At 34.1% G+C, this 21,550-nt stretch overlaps 3 protein-coding genes across 6 annotated transcripts; all 3 read right to left on the bottom strand.

Annotated features, from left to right (window-relative positions):
* Nucleotides 1-129: 129 nt before the first annotated feature.
* Nucleotides 130-4,280, bottom strand: LOC18054670 (protein WVD2-like 6). Of its 3 annotated transcripts, none has more exons than XM_024178148.1 (10): nucleotides 4,190-4,280; nucleotides 3,934-3,972; nucleotides 2,945-3,199; nucleotides 2,616-2,861; nucleotides 2,440-2,480; nucleotides 2,114-2,176; nucleotides 1,872-1,968; nucleotides 1,711-1,782; nucleotides 1,439-1,549; nucleotides 130-1,000 (listed from the first exon to the last, which is right to left on the bottom strand). In XM_024178148.1, the coding sequence occupies exons 3-10, from the start codon at nucleotides 3,191-3,193 to the stop codon at nucleotides 560-562; spliced, it is 1,320 nt and encodes a 439-aa protein (XP_024033916.1). In that variant the 5' UTR covers nucleotides 3,194-3,199; nucleotides 3,934-3,972; nucleotides 4,190-4,280; the 3' UTR covers nucleotides 130-559. The 3 variants fall into 3 exon arrangements, with proteins under 3 accessions (XP_024033916.1, XP_024033917.1, XP_006450433.1); XM_024178149.1 differs by having other exon boundaries at nucleotides 3,934-3,975; nucleotides 4,190-4,276; XM_006450370.2 differs by lacking the exon at nucleotides 4,190-4,280 and having other exon boundaries at nucleotides 3,934-4,183.
* A 9,464-nt stretch (nucleotides 4,281-13,744) lies between these two features.
* Nucleotides 13,745-16,995, bottom strand: LOC18054669 (putative L-ascorbate peroxidase 6). 2 transcript variants are annotated; one of them, XM_006450367.2, is made up of 10 exons: nucleotides 16,802-16,995; nucleotides 16,601-16,715; nucleotides 15,767-15,894; nucleotides 15,620-15,690; nucleotides 15,424-15,466; nucleotides 15,242-15,338; nucleotides 14,931-15,014; nucleotides 14,522-14,643; nucleotides 14,252-14,318; nucleotides 13,745-14,056 (listed from the first exon to the last, which is right to left on the bottom strand). In XM_006450367.2, exons 1-10 carry the CDS (start codon nucleotides 16,977-16,979, stop codon nucleotides 13,954-13,956), a joined length of 1,008 nt encoding a protein of 335 aa, XP_006450430.1. In that variant the 5' UTR covers nucleotides 16,980-16,995; the 3' UTR covers nucleotides 13,745-13,953. The 2 variants fall into 2 exon arrangements, with proteins under 2 accessions (XP_006450430.1, XP_024034007.1); XM_024178239.1 differs by lacking the exon at nucleotides 14,931-15,014.
* Nucleotides 16,996-17,696: 701 nt separating this feature from the next.
* On the bottom strand, nucleotides 17,697-21,245 carry LOC18054668 (G-type lectin S-receptor-like serine/threonine-protein kinase SD2-5). The gene has a single exon (XM_006450364.2). It carries the CDS (start codon nucleotides 20,391-20,393, stop codon nucleotides 17,940-17,942), a length of 2,454 nt encoding a protein of 817 aa, XP_006450427.2. The 5' UTR covers nucleotides 20,394-21,245; the 3' UTR covers nucleotides 17,697-17,939.
* Between the last annotated feature and the right edge of the window lie 305 nt (nucleotides 21,246-21,550).

Raw genomic sequence — 21,550 nt, 5'->3', positions numbered from 1 at the left:
TAGACATCTATTGTCTATGTCGTATGCATGGATAGAGAGTTTCAATAAGAGTTTGTATCTTCGACGGTAATCGAACGTCAATGACATCTAAAATCCTTGGAAATCGAATATGCAAAGTGACTCGAAACAAAGTCCACAACACAAAAATCAGCCTTAATTGACAATTACACTTGTTCAAACAGAAACGCCTTTAAGCAGACAATACTTTTCGATCATCCGGACTTAACCCAAAATTTTTGAAAATATTCTAAAAAGAAGCCAGTAACTACAGCATGCTTAAGCAACATAAATTACGATAACTTGCCAAATTATAACATACAGGGCTCCAAATATGAATGCGGAATCCTAGTGATAATACCAGCAAGCTGGGAAAGCAAGCAAGCAAACAAACAACCAATGCTGCTGACTATGGACAAAGACTTGATCACAACCCAGTATGCAGAATCTTTCACGCCTTCATCATCAAATAATTTCTGTCTCAAACCTTTCTTATTTACGAAGAAAGAAGCCGACAGCTTTGTATATGCATCCAATTCCAAACTTCCAACTGCTTCTTAACTTAATTCTCCAACGCTATGGGTTCTTGTACAAGGATAGGCTGAGCTTGCTCTTCAGCCACCAGTCCCTCATCCTTATGAAACTGGGTTTCTTCTGGCTCAGCTGTAGGAATCTGCTCCTGCTCTTCTGTAGGAGATGCAACTTCCTTTGTTGCATTCGATGAGGTGGTATTTTCCTCATTAGGTGCTTTTGATGAAGTGGTATTTTCCTCCTTCATGGAATTCAATATGGTAGCCTTTTCAGAAGGCAGTTTAGGAAGGGACTTCCGCTGTGGTTTCTTTGGGTGAACAGGAGAAATTCCTCTGGCAGAGTTACTCGGAGGACCTTTTGCGTCCAGACTCAGCCTACCTGGTCGACAGCTGGTACTGTCTTCTACAGAGTCTGCAGGAGTAGAGCTCTTCCTTCTACCAAGCTTAGGAGATTTGGCTCTTGTTGTGGGAATCTACACCAAAATAATATAGATTAAGAAAAAGCATCACGGTTGTGTAATCTTATTGGATACACTACCACATTACCAGTTCAGTAACAGATCAATGCTGCCTTGCAGACTAAAAAAGTCAAAAGGATAACTGGAAGGAAAAAGCAATAACAATTAACTCATTTGCACTGTAATTACTAGATACAAACAATCAAGGACCCATAAAAATGTAACTACAAATTGAAAATTAAACCAAATGAATGAACCTAAGTAAACTTCATTTATGAGGTTGAAAACAATTAGAGATAGTTGAAGCACACAGAGTTCATCAGCATGTGAAGAGATCTCAACTTGAAGATATCAAAGTACCTGAGGGTGGAAAGTCTTTGACATATGAGCCAATTTGCAGGGAAGAAAATAATTTTTGATTTGATGGAAATTGTGACAGAAAAATCAACTTACTTTCTTTAGTTCCACCTTAGGAGGTGGAGGCTCTTGATAGAAGGTCGGCATTGGAGTCGCTTTAAAGTTTAAACTCTTCCTGAGCATTTTAATCTCTGCTTCTTGAGTTTCCTACAAGAGCATGCAGATACTTGTCATTATCAATGATATGGGAGAAGGTAGTCCCTTAACCAAGCAGGATTTAATCCATGGTCTCCCCTCTCACCCACTTTATAGGAAAGAGAGATTTCAACAAGTACAAATTACAGAAGATCACTGATATAAAATACCACCTTAGATTTGGCTTGCAAGGTACTTTTTTCTACCTCCTTGGCATGAATCTTTTCTTCAAGTTTAGAGTAAAACTGCACACATTGAAGTAAACAATGACATTGATTACAAATGGAGGAGTGGACAATGTATAAGCTCCACAAGGTGCAAGTACAAAACTAACCTCTCTTCTTTTCTCAGCACGTTCATCACACCGAAAACTGAAGCCATAATTTGGAAGTGCACCGACCCTGCGAGGCTTGGCATCGTCTGATTTGTAACTATTAAAAACTTAAGGAAAAACATACAAGTGTCAATTAACAAACAGAAACAAAGGACAAAATGAACTTAATAAAACCAAAATAACACCCCTTTTCGACCCCATAAGGAAGAGAACAAGAAATTATTCAAAACAGAAAAGGATACTCTAAATCCTTTCCAGCTTTTTCAGGGGGTCCTTTCTTCAAAGGTTTTGATTTAGTCTTCTCCCTGAATCCACAAAATAAAAGTTCACAAATAGCTGGAGGAAAATGATGTCATCAACACCCCTTATTTTAAGGCAAAAAAAAACAAACAAAGAAATCATTAATCAAATTCAAAGGGCAACAATAAAGATTTTTATATCTGTACCCTTGCAAATTCAATGAAATGTATTGCAGTTGTAAGAATCGTATACAGACATACAGCGGCATGGTGAAGAAATAGAAAGTGCAATTAAATGAAAATAGAAAAACAGTGCATGAAGTACATACGCAAGGCCTTCAGATGATGGTGTATCAGACTTTCCAGATTGCTGTATCAAACACAGAAACACAAACAATGATCAGGAAACACAGATGCAATCAAAACCTGAAAAAATGAGCTGTAGTATCCTAAAGTCATCATATTCCATGCAAAAGCAGTGCAAAAAGGTTGAATCAAACTTCACCTTAGAGAACTGGGACTGTCTCTCATTGAAAGTCATGCTTTTAAAAGATTGTTTGGAATGTGAATTCAAACCAACGGAACCATTTGAAATAGTCGACGTTCCGTCGTCATTTTTACCATCTTTGCTTTTCTTCACGCCAGTTGATGAAACGTTTTTGGGGTTTAAGGGCTTCTCGCTCTTGCTCTTGCCATGACCCTTTAGTGGTATGGATTGCTTTGAAGTATCAGCAGCCTTGCCTTTCCCAGTCTATGAGGGGCACACAACAACAAGATCACAGATAAAACAAAAGTTTAGATTCAAAGAAATTAAAAAGCTTGAAAAGCTTATACCGTAGCCACAACCAAGCCATTGCTTTCCACATTATCACTTTCTCCCTCCATGACCTCCCCGGTGGTTCCACTCTCATCCAACTTATCAACAGTTTCTGAATCTCCATTTGGCCTTGCAGTCTCAGTAATTGTCTGGTTCACATCATCTGCAATAACCCCATCTTCTCCAGAAGCAACAAGTTGTTTATGGGCACCATTTTGAAGGGCCACCTCATCTCCCTCAGCCACTTTAAGATCATCAGAATCCATCACACACTGCAAACAAGAAGAAAATTCAGAAGCAATGATAGTTACGTATCCTAGGCAAAAACAAAACTCATTAAAAATTCGAGCAAACAAGATAGCGTAACATTAACACAGAAAACATTTATCTAATTTGTCTATCTCCACAGCTATGTAATAACATATAATCTCAAAGAACATATATGAGAATCAAACTGATTTGCAGAACACATTTTCTCAGTTAAATTTAATAATAAAAAAAAAGAAATGGGAGATGGCAAATGTTTAATCACTGAAACAATTGGCCATTTTAAATAAAAACCTAATCCCCGAACACCATTAATAAACAAGCCACCATTTTTTTTTCCTTTTTCATTTGCAGTCTCTATACTTTCCAAGTAATAAACGAAGCATTCATAACCTTTTTTTGAAGGGAAAAAAAAAAAAAAGAATTTTCTTATAATAAATTAGTCGCAGCAAGTTAAATTTTAAAAACTAAAACAAATAGAACCAAATCAGAGCGATGTATAAACAAAAGGAACAAGTTGAAACACAAATTGAATATCAAAACAAAGAAATAATCAGAGAATGAAAAGATCTCAATATCAATCAAAACGAACACAAACTCAGTCGTTTCACATTGATCTACTCAAAACCGGAACAAACATGCCACCCAATTCCTAACAAAAGACCCAAAACGACTCCGTTCTGTGTCATATTTTTCCCTCAACTCTCACAGCAACCAAACGAGAGTTTCAAAGCTTTACCTCGAAAACCGCGCAGCAGCAATCAAAGCTCCATTATCTCTGCTAAAACAACAATAACAATGAAAAATAACAATAATGAGGCAAATTTGTTTAAAAGATCTACAGGATGAAAAAATGAAACAAGATTTCACAAATCGGCGGATCCGAACCGATCTTCTTCGGATTCAAAATTCGGATTTTAAAATTTTTTCTGTTTTTGGTTAAAATGGCTATAGAATAATAAATAGAGTAGTAGCTTGAAGGCTCTGTTTTATACCAGCGGCTTTCAAATCCAATTCTACAGGTCACTCTCGCGCAGAAAAAGACATGCAGACACACAGAGGGAAAATATACGGTCGTGGGGTGTGTAATGTATAATTAATCGATATGTTATACGGTTATACGGTTTTAGTGGAAATATCAGGTATTTACGGACGGTTGAGTAACTAACACGAGGCCCTTTCCCTTTTTAATGGATTTTCAAAAATTTACCCCTTAATTATTTTTGGGATAATAACATCGGGATCCCTACTTATTTACATTTTCATGAAGAATTATATAATTTCTCTATTTGTATCAGTAAAATCCTTTATCACTTTGTTATTACCCAATCTTTTGGGAACCGCTGGTTTTTCTTGACATTTTTTTTAATGAATATTTTCAAAACTTTTTTTATTTTTGTCCAAAAAGATACTTTCACAAATTTATTCTTGGATTTTGTTTCAATAAATGAAACCCAAGGAACAAGGTAAATATATATATTTTTTAAAAAAAAAGAAAGGTTACCTTTTCCCAAAAATTCGTTACATAATATTTCTATTTTTCTCTACAAACAAAGTCTGACTATCTCCTTTTCATCGCGTCGTAAGGGAGCTCTCCAAGTTCTTCTTCTGATGGCACTGCACCTTAAGATCTTCTCTTTCTATTTTGTCTTTTTATTTCCTTTCACTTCTTGTGTAAAGGTAGATCTCTTTTTATTCCATGGGTGGAAGTAGTTCTTCCATAGTCGTAGATCCATGGCTTCTACTCTGTCCAAACACTGATTTACAATGGTTTTGATTTCTTTTGCTGCTATTATCCATCAAAATGTATTTTTCTAGTAGATTTAAAGTTTTTCAACTCTAAATCTAAAAAAAAAAAATGCAATGTGTAATTCAGTTTATACGAGAGACATGTTATTGTATTAGTTGGTGATTAAGCTAAAAGAAATTGATATTTTAAAAAGAGCTGAAGAATATATGTATATACTGATCTAATTTTTAAGAAATTATTATATAATGTCGTCAACCAATTAATGAATGCTATATCATCAACACGAGGCCTCCTTCATATCATTTAATATGCCAATTAAAATTCAAAAATTTAGGTCAAAATTAATTGTGGTTTTCTTTTGTTTTGTTTGTTTTCAAAAAAAAAAAAAAGTGATACAAATATACTTATACATTTACAATGAAAAAATTATTAAAATCTCTTAAATTAATTTGGTAATGGTGTGGTTTAAAGATCTAAATCTGTAACAAGTCGATTTTACATATGAAGAATTTTAAACCACTTCTTGTATGTGAGTGAAGAGTAAAATGATTTATTGTTGGAGAATTAAAGAGATTCGAATTCGGTGTAACACTATTTAGTTCAAAGTAACTGACTTAAGTTGAATAATAAAATCGGGGTGATGAACTTAAATTGGTAGCAGATGTTTTTAAAATTTAAGGCAAAAATTATACATTAGTTATATTATAAAATTTACCAATTTAAAATCAATTATTCTAATTTTCTAAGATGTAAAATTATTAATAAAATTTTCTATTCTAATATTGCTAATATGTGTTTCAAACTAGATAATAGAATTTTCACTAATTGTTTCATATAATCTTTTAGTTCAATTGTAATATTTCCACTTATTGTTTCTTCTCTTAAATCACAACTTTCTTACTACTTTTTTAGATTAAACTAACTTTTCTATTCTTCTATTTCTTCTTTTTTATATACAGTTTTTTTTTCTATTGAAATAGGTAAAACTAGCACATAAAAAAATAATAGCTGAGCAGTGACCAATAACCATGGAAAATAGAGAAAACTGTTAGATTTTTTTCCCCTTGAACATAAAGTAGAGGAAACATTTTTTTTTCTCTTAAGCAACAAGAGCACATCGTATCTCGTTTGTTGGAGAAGAAATTTTGGGGCTTTTATGGAGGTTTAAAAGGAATATATAATTTTTTTTAATTATAACATAAAAATCCTTAATCGTAACGATAAAATAGAGTTTGGTTGTGTAGGAATTAAAACTATTAAGTATTACATTAAACATAATTTTACTTAAAGAATTTGATAGTTTATTTAGGAAAAGATAATTACAGAGTAATAATACTCAAAATTTTTATTGAATGTATTAATTTTAACGGTTGTATAAGAATTAAAACTATTAAGTATGCATTAAATAGACTTTTGTTTAGGAATTGGAGATAGTTTATGTAGGAAAAGATAGTTAAAAAGTAATAACAAATTAATTTAATAGTAATAACTTTAGAATTCATATTTTTTTAAAATAAAAACAAATAGTTTAACATAAATGTAAGGCTTTCCTATATAGCAGGATCCTAAGGAACTACCTAAGTTGCCTAGGGTCGAGCTACTCCCGATTGTTTTTTTTTTTTTAAATAAGCGATGGGTGCAAAATGTGGTGACTAATTAATTAATAATGTTTTTCTTTTGGCTGCTTATGCTTAAAATATTTAATGTTAATTAAGAAACCCTAACGTGTTAGATTATGAGAATCAACTATAATTTATGCATGCATTGCATGAGGCCGGGTGAAGACAAACTGACCGGACGAGGCTGAGTTGTCGAGTACGCCAGGAAGTGTTTGAATCAAAACCATGATTTTCGGGCCACCGTTTGATTTTGAACCCGCACTCTCTTAACCGTTAGAAAACACTACACCATCAAACCATCTACGTTTTTTTTTTTTTTTTTTTTTTTCGTAGTTGTTATTCAAATTGTATAAGGATATGTTCTGAATAAATGAGAAGGCTAATTTCATTCCACACCCATTATTATTGACAATCATTAACGCTGTCATAATATTATTATAAACATCAACACAAGTCCGACCGCCATTTTCTGTTTGTTAATTTAAACAATTGACCAGAATTGATCACCAATGTAAAGACATTTTTCCTCTAAATTGTAAATTAACAAAATAAAATAACAGTTGGGGGTGCGTTGATGATTATCAATAATAACTGGGTGGAGCTAAATTAATCCTAAAGATTTCTTTTCCCCACTTAAATATTTGGGAGCGTGTCAATTGCTTCATTTTTAATTTTTAGAGCTCAAATAACAATAGTATATGTCGATTGCCGATGTAATATAATAAGAAACAAGTGTTCCAATGTTCTGAAAAAAGTAGATCATGAATGGAATCAAAGCATAAATTAAAGTTATAATTATGGTTTTAAATATTAATGGGGCGAGAACCGCCCTTTGATCTGATTGATTCACTTTCTATATATCTCAACTTTTTGAGAGCGGGTGTTGTCTCTTTTTAATTGTATTTTGGGATTTTTTTTTTTTTCTCTTTGAAAGCTGAAAAAGCAACAATCATGACTGGAATATCAGCAAATTTTGGTAGAATTTAAAATATATATAAAAAAAAACTGGTTAATGGGGCAGTGAGAAAATCAAATCAGCAAAAATGAAGATGGTAACCTAGCTACTTATTTACAAGGGCAATTAAAAATAATTTCGGGCATGTTATGTATTGTCAAACAATGAATTGCTAATTCCAATTTGAGATGATATAGCATTTAGCTATTGGTGCTTTTCTTTGTAGACTTATAATACACTCTCATCAATCATGATTGTAACAAAGATTAGGTTAAATATATTTTTAAGGTCAAGCAAACACCCATTATTGCTTTGCTTAATAGACTTGTGTTACCAACAAGATAAGACACAAAATCCTTTCAAGCCAAGATGCGGCCAGCACAAAGCCACAAACACAAGGTGATAAGATTAATATTTTTTTCTTTTTTTGAATTACATGAGACTATTACTCAAATTACAATTCATCATGAGATTAGTACTGGAATTAATTTACAAATCTTATATAGCACATCCAATATTTTTACCCTCGCTAATATTCGAGGAACGTCCATTTCACTCACATTTTGAAAGAGAGAAAATTATCTTTACCTAAATTGTGAGGTATGGGTTCTAACCACTAGGCTAATAGCTGATAAGATTAACTTCTAATTGAAATAATTAATGGATTTTAATTTTCGTCAAACCTCGTACATCTATAGTCAATGATATCACACCATTTTCAAGTGTTTTATTTGTGTTTCAACTTTCAAATCAGTGAAAGCACTGGCGACTTACTGCTGAAAGCTAACATGCAACAGATTTCAGGTGGGTGGAAAAGTTGGTGGTGAAAACTTAGGTGTGTATCTTATTTCTAGGCAACATTATCATAATTACAAAGTTAGATGCAGAGGTAATACAAGTGATTTAGTGGACTATGATGCTTTGTTGCGTTGAGTGACATCTCTTAAGTGGAGTTGTTTTGACTCTATTTATAAAGAGTTATAGAATCACATTGTGTCATAGATGCTTACTAAATAATCATTTCAAGCATCTTACGGCATACATAAGCTTATCATTCAAAGTTATAAGCTTATAGTATACATAAGCTTATAGTGTGCATTTATTAAATTATATATCTAAATGCATAAGCTTAAAATTATTTGACAGAGAAATTAACAGTGTAAAAAAAATTAATTGTGTTATGTGACTGTAAATTTTGGAGAAAAAGAAAATTAGTGAAATGTAAATTGGAGTTTATACGCGACATGTAGAGTGAGTGAGTGACTTCATTTTTTTTGTATACAAATATAGATACACAAATACAATTGAATACAATATTTACGTGGGATATATTTAAGTGAACAAGTCAAATTAAAAAAAAAAAAAATAGCTGACTAAAAGCACACCGAGTAATTCCAAAATGCGCCCACACGGCACGTGAAATGAAGCAAAAGAGCCAATAGAGATGACAAGTGCATGTTCCCTTCTGATTTCTGCTCTTCACTCATTCTCAACGTCTCTTCTCTTCAAAGAACATGATTTATTTTAGAGTTTGCATTTGTGACGCGGGGTCCTCTTCACCTTCCACACGTGTCGTGTTTATTTTAGGTCAAGCATAAAATTGTATTAATTAGCACAGCTCCTTTACTTATATGCTCCATGCCTCATCTCATTTCTATTTATATTTGAATTTTGCAGACAATAAAATGAGTGTTTTTGTAATTTTGTTGCTCATTTTCTTGGGAAATTGATTGAAGGAGACGGTCGAATGGAACAAATTTTCCTAGAAAGTAATGGAGAGAAGAAAATCTTTTTGCCAAATATAGAAGCAATAAAAACCAGGTCAAATAGCCAATTGAGCAACTTTCAGGTGATAATGGTGTGGCCCAACATTCTCTTTTGTGCAACAATAAACGAAATTTATTCTTCTTTTTTATGGCCAATTAAAGGACCCACGTTAAAAGGAAATTATAAATAGGAAGAACAGACATGATTTTTTGTTTTTTCAAATTATTATAAACTCATGTACCTGTTGAAGCTCGAACTCAGAATTTAAAATTATATTATTTTTTACCCTTTTGAGCCTTTAGTTTAAGCATGAATAAAAGGTTAAGGTTAAATAATATAAATATCAAATCTGTAGAGTTATTACTATTTGTCTCTTCCTTAATTACTGTTCTTTTCTCTGCATCCTAACTTCACGGACTCTGGGCCTCCCCTCTCTCTTTTTCCAGTCTTCTTCCTCCATCCTTTTCTCTTTCAGTCTTTTACTGAACAGTCATAACTATTGTTCTCTTCACATGACTTTACACCATATTTTTTCAACTGACTGCGGGTGCATTTGTGGTTGGGTAACTTTATCTTAAAAGTTACAGTAGTAAAGTGTTTGGTAAACACTAACTATTATAGTTTGGAAGTTATATTGATATGATTTTTCACTTATACGATGAAAAATTTATTATATCTTTAATAATTTCGTCAAAATCTATTATATCTTTAATAATTTCGTCAAAATTATTATTTAAAATTTATATTTACTATATTTTATTAACTTTTTTTTTATAATTATAGTTTTTTATCCACAACAGCAGTATCTCAATCCGAAACAGAACCTTAATTACATAAGCTGATAAAGAATTCTTGACATACAAATATTTTTTCTTGTATTCAATGCATTATAAGCTCCTTAATCTATTTAATCTTGACCATTCATTTCTCCTTAATCTAAAGGAAGTGTAAAAAAATAGAGTAGTTTTATTGGGCTGCTGATCCACTCTTAGTATATTAATGTTTTAACTAACAAAAATGAAATTATAAAACTTAAGTAGGGTCAAATGATGAGTTCGAGAAATAAAAACTTGATTCTCAACCGTACGTGGAAATTAAGTTTCCATTCTATAATTTAAAAAATATGTGTATCCACATGTTTTATTCTTATCATTCTTATTTTTTAACAAATAAACACTATCAATTATTTTTATTTCAGATTTTGATTCTCCAATCACATAAATAAACATATCATAAATTCATTCTCATATCAGATCTTCAGATTATTCAAGAAAAAGGACAACAGTTCAGTTGAGGTGGGCAATTTCTCCAAATTAAACCTTATAAGCGGTTCGATATTTGGTTTTAGAATAAACTTCAATTGACAATTTTCTGAATCAACCTAATTTAATTTTCAGTTTCATATTTCTCTTAATTGATCAGGTTTGTTCCAATTTAATTTCAAATTCATGCTTTTAAACCCGCAGACTTCCGTAGTATAAATATCTTTCTAATTGTGAGTTCATTTTTTGCAGTTGTACATCAAACATTTCAGAAGGAAACAATCAAATAGATTCACAAGAATTTATAAAGAACCTGCGATGCAATATTAAAATAACACTGAAGAGTGACTATATAATATATAGTCTTGTGTGCATAAATTTGAAAATAGGATTCCTTGAAGGAATCGTATGGAAGTCACAATCAAAGAGACATCAATTGAACTGGGGACCCCTTAACACAGTCTAATATGTTGTTAGTTATTTTGCGTAAATATCGAGATAATATATAATACATGAATAATTATCATCTCTTTTTAATTTTCTCTGTGTCTCTATTAAGAATAACTTTTTAGGATACTGTTAATATTTCGTTCAACATTATTTGCGTAGCCATTTCTTGCCGTTTCGATGATTCTCACATGCAGAGACATCGACTACTTGGCCACTTATATATGGACCCTCATTCTCTATAAAATTAAGGTCTTGAGCCGATTACTTGAAATCTTGAAAAGTCCTACTCCCACCGCATGCAGAGTTAACTTTCTCAAACTTGGACACACACGACCGTGACCAGACTAAAACACACGAATATCTCTCAATGAATATATTCATTGTCATAATCTCGAGGCTGCTGTCAACTTCTGAAGAACCAACCTGTGAAGCACGGAGCAAATTTAACATGTTTAAATGTTTTTCAACAACAGGTTGTTCTGATTCTGATCCTCCTTGATCCAACAGTAAAAAAATTTACAACATTCAAGTCTCCTGGTGGAGTGATGGAGCCATAATGATCACCAATTTCCTAGATAGGGAATGAAACCCCGTATCTGATTCCATCTCCTTGACAAAACACTTGTTCGAGCTGCCTGTTTTGCGGAGAGGAACGACGTCACATGATGAATGATAGAACTAGGCAGTTCTGATATTCTATCCATGGCATCAACTGTCTTATCCATACTCTGCAACTTACAAGGAAAGATCGAAAAGAATGAAAGATAATCAATATATTCTAAACAAATTAATTAAAAGAACCCTAAGGCTTATTTGGTATTATGGTTAAACAGCTCTAGCTTAAACATTAGTTATTATAGATTGGAAGCTAAGTTAATTTTATCTAGTACTTGTAATTAAGAAAAACAATTAATGCAGCAACATATAATTAAGAAAGATAACAGAGAATCAATAAGTTCTAGATCTAACAAATTAAAAGAACCCTAAAACATGTAGTAAATTTTCCAGAAGAATTCTTCTAATTTAGCCCCAAAATTAATTTCTGACAAATTAAAAGAACCCTAACCGGCCGTTTTCAGAAGATAAATTTAACATATATAAAAAATTGCACAATGGGTGGTTAAAAAAAAAAATTCAAACATAAAACAATATAAAAATATCTTGTCAATAAATTAATCCGACGAGAAGTTCACTTACATGTGTTTTAACAAGAAGATGGGAGAGAGATGGAACTGTACACAGGCTTAAATAAATAAATACGTACTTGGTCATATAAATAGGTAGAATTTTTTTTTTTTAAAAAAAAAAAGCAGGGCTAGGGTTTGGTGGTGGCTCAGGGGTTTAGGGTTGGAATAAACAGTGGTGCTGTGGTGATACCCCTAGTCAATTTCTTAAATTATGTTAGGATTAACTAAAGATTTTTTTAAAAAATTAATTATTAGCTTAATGCGTGAGTGGAACTCTTTTTTTTTTTTTTTCAAATTTGATGATTAAATGGAAACAGCTCGTAATTAAGATTTCTTCATCCTTAAAAATCAATAATAAAAATAAATCTACTACTAAGATAATTACATGAATAATTATCTCATTTTCTCTACTAAGAATAATTAGCATTTTTAATTAAAAAAGAACAATTATCCTTTTTAAGATATTCTTTTATATTTTGTTCAGATTATTTGCTTGCCTTTTTTTTTACTGTTTCATACTTTCACGATCACGATTCTCTTCTCACTTATAGAAACATTGATTATTGTCTACTCACGGACCCTCAACCATGACTATTAAGATAAGAAATGTAAAAAATATGTAAATTAATTAATCAAATAAATTTGTAAAGTTGGAAACTTAGAACAAACCCTTGAATTTTATAATAATCATTTTAAACCTTTTTTCCCCTTTTTTCTTTTTCTTGGTATATTTCCGGGCTAGACCCACTAGCTGTCAACGGATTTGTCTTTGGACACATTGTTCATTTTTAGAAACTTAAATTATTATTTATTATTATTATTTTTGTCGTAGTAGGGCCTCATGCTGATGCGCCCTCTTATTTTAATGAAATTTTTGTTGAATTATTTGTGGTTTTTGTTTATGAACGTATGGAATCAAAAGGTTAGCAGATGAACTTATCAGGACCAAAGGTGTTGGAACTACGGCAGAAATAATGGGTCAGATGAATTTAATCCCATGGAGTACAAGCACATAATTTTCAAAGAGAGGTTGTTTTCTTTTCTCCATCAAAAGGGTACCTTTCTTATCTTTTCTTATATTTTCACAAGCACAATAATTTGATTTTGAAGGTCAGGCCAGGCCAAGAAAATGCTAAATTTGACATCCACAAGTTGTTTTTCCATACAATTGTTTCTTAGGAATTAGGGAGCTTCTTGCATCAGTCACAGTTTTTAAGCCCCACTATTGCTTGTAGCGTTTCTTTCTAACCCCTTAATGCCTATGGGTCACTCCCTTCTTTTGTCTAAATAATTATTATGCTGGAAAGCGAACCGTCATTTTCATTTGTTTTCACAACTTAGGCCGTTGGCTAAGCATAGGGACCCATTCCTGATTCCTTGCCTTTAAAATTTCGAGCCAAGTGATTCATAGCCTCTGGAGTTATGCAATATTCAATGCATTTAAATTTTTTATAGGTCCTGGAGATGATTTAAGAAAAGAACAAGTTTATTTTCGTTTTACAGCAAACATAACCATGCACCATGTACTGATCTCTTGAAATCTTATACATTTCTGTCACCGTTTATGGATATTCAATCAAGTTCCTCACGTTCAAATAATATGAAACGACAATTTAAAGATTAAAAAAACTGGGGGGAAAATTAGAAATGTACAATACCGAGCATCTACAAACATGGACACTCTATTCGGTAAAGAAAACTAGAAGCTAACTAATCAAGAAAAGGCTCCCAGTTGGTCTTTGGAGACCCAAAAAGAAAAAAAGAAAATGTCACAAGCTTCTCCACCTTGCTCCGGAGTTCACTAGTTTAACGTAAGCATTCTTGAAGTCTTCAAAGAACATATTCTGATTGTCGGCATACATCTTGATCCATCTGCGCATTAGTTTAAGCATCAAAGATAAGAAAATTTTGTATGTAATTGTTGATTATTAACAAATTTTTTATTGTTTTCAGTTCCCAACATCTCATTTCTAAAAGTATCTCCTAATTAATGACCACTTAAGAGTCATTTAAAAGAAGTTGATAGAATTCAGGTAAGTTTTAAGAGGCTCTTCGAAGATGACAAACCTCAAACATTCATCATCCTCAACAAGTGCACGATCTGAAGGAAGTCCAATCATGCTTGACATACCAGCTACAAGCAAAAGCAAAGAAAAGAATCAATTGATGAGAAAAGAAAAACTAATCAAGAAACAATAACTGGGTCATCTAGACTTTCTTTTTGCAAGGGTTGCATCAAAAAGTTACTATCCAAATTCGGAAATTCAAACAAACATAAGATTCTTTATTAAATGCACAGGAGAGAACATAATGAGTTCTGTGTGAGAGGCTATTCACCTGAAGACTGCCATGGCTTCTCTAAAAGAATTTTATAGTACGAATTGTCGAAAACTATTGGATTTCCAAAACCTTTGGTTCCAAGAGTATGGGCTCCAGATAAAGCAACTAGCTCTTGTGCTCTGAAAATAAAAATAAAATAAATAAAAGCCATGGTTTTCCTCAATCCAGATGTTCCTGAATTGGAATTACTGTATGTTAATGCTTTTCCAACAACATGAATGTAGTACCAACTACATTGTGGCTAAATGCCTTATAAGCATGCATATTACTGATTTTCATAATTTAAAAAAAATGATAAAAATGGCCAGCTAGATTTTAGTTTTATAAGGAATTCACTCAACAGATTACTGAATTTAATTAGAGAAGAAAATATGGATAAAAAATATGTCTGCTGGTATAAACTCACGAGAAGCCTTTTCTTTGAAAGCATTGCTTCAAACCAGAAGCATCCAAAGTTTCTTGCGGAAGTTTTCCTTCGGGATCAGGCTCCCTATGAAGAAAAATCCCTTATTAAAAGCAAAAACAGTGAAGGCTCGGATAGTTATCGTATGAAATGATATGATATTTGATCAATTTTCCAAATGAATCAGCACTGAAGCACATAGGATTTAATATTGATGAAATTGCACATTTGAGGATCCCTCTGGTAAATAATCTTTGTTTGCCTAATTGATTCTATTTAAAGTTATTAATCTTAGTGGAAAGCTAGCTACTTACATTGAATCAAGTCTGCCCATAGGAACTGGGATGTTTGGACCTCCGCAAACTGAAACTGCTACAGCTCCACCCAAAGCGATCATATCTGCCCATGACACTAAACAATGCAAGATTCACACATCTTAGCACCATAGCATACGTAGCTATCAGAGATTCAACAGCAGAATTTCAGATGGACAAACCTGGCCGTATTGCATTCACGTCACCCTTTGCTTTCTCTAGAATCTAAACAACAATGGATCCAGTAAAGGGTTAGCTGGTAGAGCGACATAAGAGTTAATTTGTTTGGACTTATGTTCAAGGAATCTAAGGGATGGATAATTAGAAAACAAAGTACATATATCAAAACAATAACAAAACAAAGGAAACAGAGCATGCCTTCAAAGGCTTTTTCAGGCCTGCATTTTCAGGTCTTTCCAGTTCATAAACTATAGAACCGTTCATACCACCTGCACTAATGACAAGAAGACATGATAAATTTTATAGGAAACTGAGGAAGACCAATCATAATATCCTAAAACTTACCCGAATTATCATCCATTTCAAAGGTCCCTGCATCATGAAATGCAAGACGAAGTACACTAGCAGCCTTGCCTTTTGAAACTACCTTAGTCACTTCTTCTTTCATAAGCAGATAGTCACTCATACCTGACCTGTGGTGTCAGTAAAGGAAATTGAAAAATAATCAGAAAAACGGAAAAAAAATTTGCAGGATCTAGTCAATCAACACAGAGAAACTATTAACACTTGGCCAGTTACCTCAGAACTCAAATGGGGATATGTTTGTAACTACTGGCCTCCAAAAGCCACTAAACTTTTACTTGGAAGATAATGTTTAGCAACCCACACTCTCTGTATTATATTTGTTAACTAGTAATTCTGTTTAGCAAAATATGTGGATTAAACCTTTTATCCAAGCTTTAGGACACGGGCACTATTGAAGGCTTGTATGTGAGTAATGCTACACTTACAAAGTTGGCATACAAATATAGTATCTCAAATGATTTCACATACATATGGCCATCAAAATCAAACAATTCACCATGTATCGGTGAGATGGTAAGATAAAATGATCACATAAGACCAAGCAAATTGTAACAACTAACAATGTCATGTCATACGCGACATTAGGTGAGGAAAAAGAAAAAAGTTGTGCGCCAACTTTTGAAGCATGGCAATATCGTATATGAAAACAAAGCTCATGTATGAAACATGACAATATTGGAGAGACGTATGCTATTCAATTATATCCAATTAGATGATTTAATTACAATCTTAAATGAACAAAATGAAAGTTGCATCCAAAATCAGACAATTACAGCTTTTGGAAAAAAAGAAAAAAAGAAAAAATCAACTTACTCAGCTTTTGCGCCCAGGTCTTGCACAAATTCGTGGAGAGGAAGAAGAAATGGAAGTGTAGCCGTAAGCAACAGTCCTCTCCTCCTCCTATTCGAATTGCAAGATCCATCTTTCCCTGTAAATTTAAACATATGTAGAGAGTTAAAATACATAAATCAAGAACTAATCACAAGAATCAGTTTTATGGTCAGTCACTGGAACCTCGGTGGTTGACTAAGGAGGAAGAAATTGTGAGGGGATTGGCGCGAAATTCGACCGTTGAGAGAGAGGGCCGTTGTGATTTGGCGGGAAACTTGAATTTAAATTTGGGAGCGAGGAGAGGGGAAGAGTAGTAAGCGGTGGAGCAGCCGCAGAGGCTGGAGGCAGTTGATGAACGCATCCTCAACGGACGGCTGGCAAAGCGCGTCCTCGCGGGATTTCATTTTTACGATGATAAGTCTTAGTTCCCTGCGGTTGGGGTCCAGAATGTCGTGGTAGCTGATTGGTCGGCCTTTTCAATATTCAAGAACCAAATAGTTTGACTTTGGCCAGTAAGCAATTAGATACTGCCACGCGGGAATCATCGGAAACTAACTCTGGGACCCCCAAGTTCTCTAATGGCAATAGATTGATATCCTACCACTCTAGAAATGGGCATATGTACATTTGTTTCATCTCTGATAAATATCATATTTACTTCTTATATTTCTATTTTTTTTTATACAATTCTTATTAAATTTTTAATTACATATTTCATGTCTTCCATAAAGTCATTAAGAAATAACATATAAAATTAATCATTTTTTATTTTTTTACTATTTTACTCCTCTTTAGAGGATTTTGTGAAATTTATGAATCGTTCAGTTTCAAAATTAAAAAGAAGATTAAAGAATTAGTTACACGTAATTACTAAAGAGCCCTTTCTTTTCTATTTTTTCTTTTTTTTTTGGTCTTTTACTTTCCGCTCTCTCGGGTAATAGATTGCCCTTCTGTGAAGAAGCATCAGTTAATGCAACACCCAACACCCAACCATAATTTATTTGCTTTTTATTTAGGTTTCTCTAATTTGAATTTAGATTTTAAAATGTGTTGCCATAATAGATTAATAGCCCTCTGAAAAAATGATATTGAATTGCAGGGTTTCTGGGTAAATAATCTATTTATTTTGCATTTCATGATAAGCTCTCGGTTGGTATACATACAGCGAAGACAAGAAAGAGTACAAAGTGATGGAGCTGTACTAATAGCTGGTACTACAAAATTTGAAGGCTCTAACAAATATACAACGTAATAAATATATTATATGTTAGGTATACGTGAAAATAGCAAACACGTGAAAGTAAGAATTGTCCAGCAACTGCTATCTTGGGCCAGAAAGTCTCACAGCTGAAAGATAAGCATCACTATTGCAATCAGAAGGACCTGAGGAAGTGCCCTCTTCACTGATAGATCTAAAGAAACTTGAGTAGAGCCTGGCACCCAGTGGAGAACAAGTTGGTGGCTGAGGAACTGGGCAAATACCTTCAAGCATTTGCACTACTTTGGTCATTGATGGCCTTAGAGACATGTCTTCTTGTACACACCACAATGCAACTTTGACAGCTGTAAACACTCTGTCACTTTGCTCATCTATGTTTAGCCTTGAATCAAGTATGTTTCTCAGTGTCCCTTCTTCCATCATCTTGAATGCATAGGATGGGAAATGGGCTTTGTCTGAAGTTTCATTTGGGTCGAAGTTTTTTCTGCCTCCAATGATCTCTAGCAACACCATACCGTAGCTGTAAACATCACTCTTCTCAGATATGGCATAGTTTGTGATCCATTCTGGTGCAAGGTACCCTCTAGTTCCCCTTAGAGTTGTGAAAACATGGCTTTGCTCCCGAGTCATTAGCTTTGCCAGGCCAAAATCTGAGACTTTCGCATGGTAATTGTCATCAAGGAGCACATTTTCGGGTTTTATGTCACAGTGAATAATTCTTTGATCGCAATCTTCGTGGAGGTAAGCTAGGCCTTTTGCCGTACCCAAAGCTATATTGAATCTGGTTTCCCAATCTAGAAGAAACTCTTGGTTTTTCTTGAAGATCCATTTATCCAAAGATCCATTTGCCATGAACTCATAAGCAAGAAGCCGGTGGGTTCCTTCAGCACAGAAGCCTCTGAGCTTGACCAAGTGAAGATGATGGATACTGCCAATAATGCTAACCTCAGCTCTAAATTCCTTTTTGCCCTGACCTATGCCTTCCAACTTCTTCACAGCCAGTCGAGTCCCGTCTGGGAGAACCCCTTGGTAAACCGAGCCAAACCCTCCTTGCCCAAGTTTCACAGAGAAGTTGTTAGTTGCAGTCTGAAGATCTCTGTAAGTGAAACGGACAGGCATTCCAGATAAATTCTCCAAAAAGTTATCTTCTTCTGATGTCTCCTGAGGAGATTCTGGTGCTTTTCTCTTCTTCCTAACGTACCTAATTGCCACATAAAGAAGACCGAGTATGACAACTGATGTTGACAGAACGATGATAACAACAACTGGGAAGTGCTTTTTGTTACTTCCAGACCCTCCATTGTTTGTGTCACTGCCTCCATTACTCAGTATCTTAATGTATGATACAAAACCAGAGCCCTGATTAGAGCTTTGGAGGCTACCTATCCTGTCAAACAAGAAACAGTTCCCGGAACTATTTTGGAAGAACATAGCAAGACACGAGCAGTTACCAAGGCAAGCTTTCTTGCAACCATTCAAATCAGCTTTTGAAGAGGGAGGAACAAACCCAAGTGCAAAATAATTAAGCCCATCTCCAGCACTGACAAGCTCTGTAGAACCCTTCGAGTGATCACAGGGAGAGGCAATCCCTGTCTTGCAATTTTGGCTACTGATAACTGAAGGGCACTGGCACTTGTTAATACCAGAACAAATATAATATGCATCACAAGGTTCTGGTGTGCTGCAAGGACTATTCGGAATTTTTGTATTTGAAGCAGTACTCGGCTCTCCATCTTGGAGATTGTAGAAAGAGATAAATCCATCATTCGCCAGAACAGCAATCCAAGTGGCATTTCCATCAGTATTATCTGAGAATATAAATTGCCACAGAAAGATTTTATTATTATCGTAGAATCTCCATGAATTAGCACTAAGTGATGCCGAAGTGACCTCCCCCCCACCCTTGTTAATGGTTTTCCGCTCTTCCCTCCCCATGGACCAATAAGGTTGTGGAGTTGGGAAACCTGCAGAAAGGACCACATCTCCGGGCTTGATTTCCAGAACGTAGCTCAAGTTATTGGTACTAGGAGCACTTACAAGTTTCATACCTTGAGTAAAATCCTGGTTCGAAATAAGGGTGTCTGTGGGATGGCTAAAGCTCTGCCAAAGGACCTTATTATCATTCCCTAGCAAAACCAGATTCCCTGAGTCCCGCAATTCCATTGCAGAAACTGATGCTCCACTCGGATTCACTGACCAAACAACACTCCCCCCTTTTTGTAGAGACACTTCACCATCTTTTTTAAAAACAAAATTGTCAGAATTTGCAACAGGTGACCCTCTATTTGCAGTCCAGATAATTGTGGAACTGGCCTTGTGCATGATAACAAGCAGAAACAATGTGACATCATTTTCAGTAGTTCGGAAGCCAAAAGCAAAATCTGAGTTGTTTGATAACAGAAACAAACCATTCTTATCAATAAAAGTCATTTGAGCTCCTTGAAACCCTGGAAGTATCTTCCCTATGCTTTGAATACTAGCCATACAAGTTTTAGAAATAAGGATAAGCGATACCAAAAAGAAGCCGATGAGATGAATCAAATTCCCAGTTCCCATGACTACACACAAGAAATCAACAGACCGAATATAAAGAAAGAAACTTCAACACTAACCAAAAAAGATTGAAAGAAAGAAAAAAAAAAAAAAGAGAGCCTTTTCAAGCTTTATACAGCAAATTGACAAATGACAACCAGAAACTCTATATTCAGCAATTGAATCAACCAATTCCCCTAAGAACTCCTATACAGCCATACTTAGGCAAACATGAGGTATCCAAAAATGAAAAAAGACCGAGTGAGAGAGAGAGAGTATTTGACAATTGCAAGTGACCAAATATGAATAGATATGAAAAATCTATAAAGACTATCTATTAAACTTAGAACAAGAAAGCTAGAAAAAACCAAAATTGTAAAACAAGGGGGGGAAAAAACAAAAGAAGAAGAAGAAGATAATAAATTTGTACTCTAAAGCATTGGTGCCGACGCCGAAACAGACTCTGAAGAAAGTGGGGGAAGAAACTACAAAAAAACAAATGTGAACACAGCCCACAGCTACAAGTTGACTCGTTGATGGCAACGCTTCCTTACGAACGCAAGTCAACAAAACATTAGACAGCAAATGGGTACTCTTCACTTGGCCGTAAAAGTGAAGGCGAGTTAAGTGAAGAAGGAACCCGATTCGAAAGGGAAACAGTTATTAAACAAATGGGTAGCTCTCACCTCATTAGGAGTCAGAGGTTACAGAAACAAGTGAATTTGCAGACATGGGATGGTCTCCGGCTTTTTCCTACATCTGTTTCTGCTTTTGTCACCAAGTTTGGAGAGATCTGCGCTGCCTTGTGTTGTGTACTTTTTTTTTTTTCCAATTTAGTTATTATCCTTTGAAAGTTTGAAGCTCGTTTTTGTTTGTTTGTTTATTTTGGTAATTTTTGGATTTGTTAATGGTGGTGTGGTTTTGGGGATGGTGGTTGGCGGATTTAAGGAAGAAAAAGGAACACTGTCAAAACTCAGAAGTCTAGTTGTATGTGGTGGGGCTGACAGATCCAGTGATAGTTTATTTGTCTAATGAATGACGTACCAATTCAGTCAACCATCCTATAATATCACCCATCAATTATAGAAATTCAAATTACTGTGTCTTAAATTATTATTACTAATACATCCAAAAATTATTTATATAAAAAAAAAATCATATGGTAATTCTCTCCCATTCAC

This window comes from Citrus clementina, unplaced genomic scaffold (genome assembly GCF_000493195.1).
Source record: "Citrus clementina cultivar Clemenules unplaced genomic scaffold, Citrus_clementina_v1.0 scaffold_1, whole genome shotgun sequence".
In the NCBI taxonomy this organism is placed as follows: domain Eukaryota; kingdom Viridiplantae; phylum Streptophyta; class Magnoliopsida; order Sapindales; family Rutaceae; genus Citrus; species Citrus x clementina.
This window is presented reverse-complemented; position numbering and strand designations above follow the sequence as displayed.

Coding starts and splice junctions, on each gene's coding strand:
- LOC18054670 (XM_024178148.1), bottom strand. CDS start 3,193: ATGGATTCTGATGATCTTAAAGTGGCTGAGGGAGATGAGGTGGCCCTT. Junction 1,783..1,871: donor GTGCTGAGAAAAGAAGAGAG/GTTAGTTTTGTA, acceptor CAATGTGTGCAG/TTTTACTCTAAACTTGAAGA. Junction 1,550..1,710: donor CCTTGCAAGCCAAATCTAAG/GTGGTATTTTAT, acceptor ATGCTCTTGTAG/GAAACTCAAGAAGCAGAGAT.
- LOC18054669 (XM_006450367.2), bottom strand. CDS start 16,979: ATGCGTTCATCAACTGCCTCCAGCCTCTGCGGCTGCTCCACCGCTTAC. Junction 16,716..16,801: donor CTCCTTAGTCAACCACCGAG/GTTCCAGTGACT, acceptor TTAAATTTACAG/GGAAAGATGGATCTTGCAAT. Junction 14,644..14,930: donor TTTCAAAGAAAAGGCTTCTC/GTGAGTTTATAC, acceptor TTTTATTTTCAG/AGCACAAGAGCTAGTTGCTT.
- LOC18054668 (XM_006450364.2), bottom strand. CDS start 20,393: ATGGGAACTGGGAATTTGATTCATCTCATCGGCTTCTTTTTGGTATCG.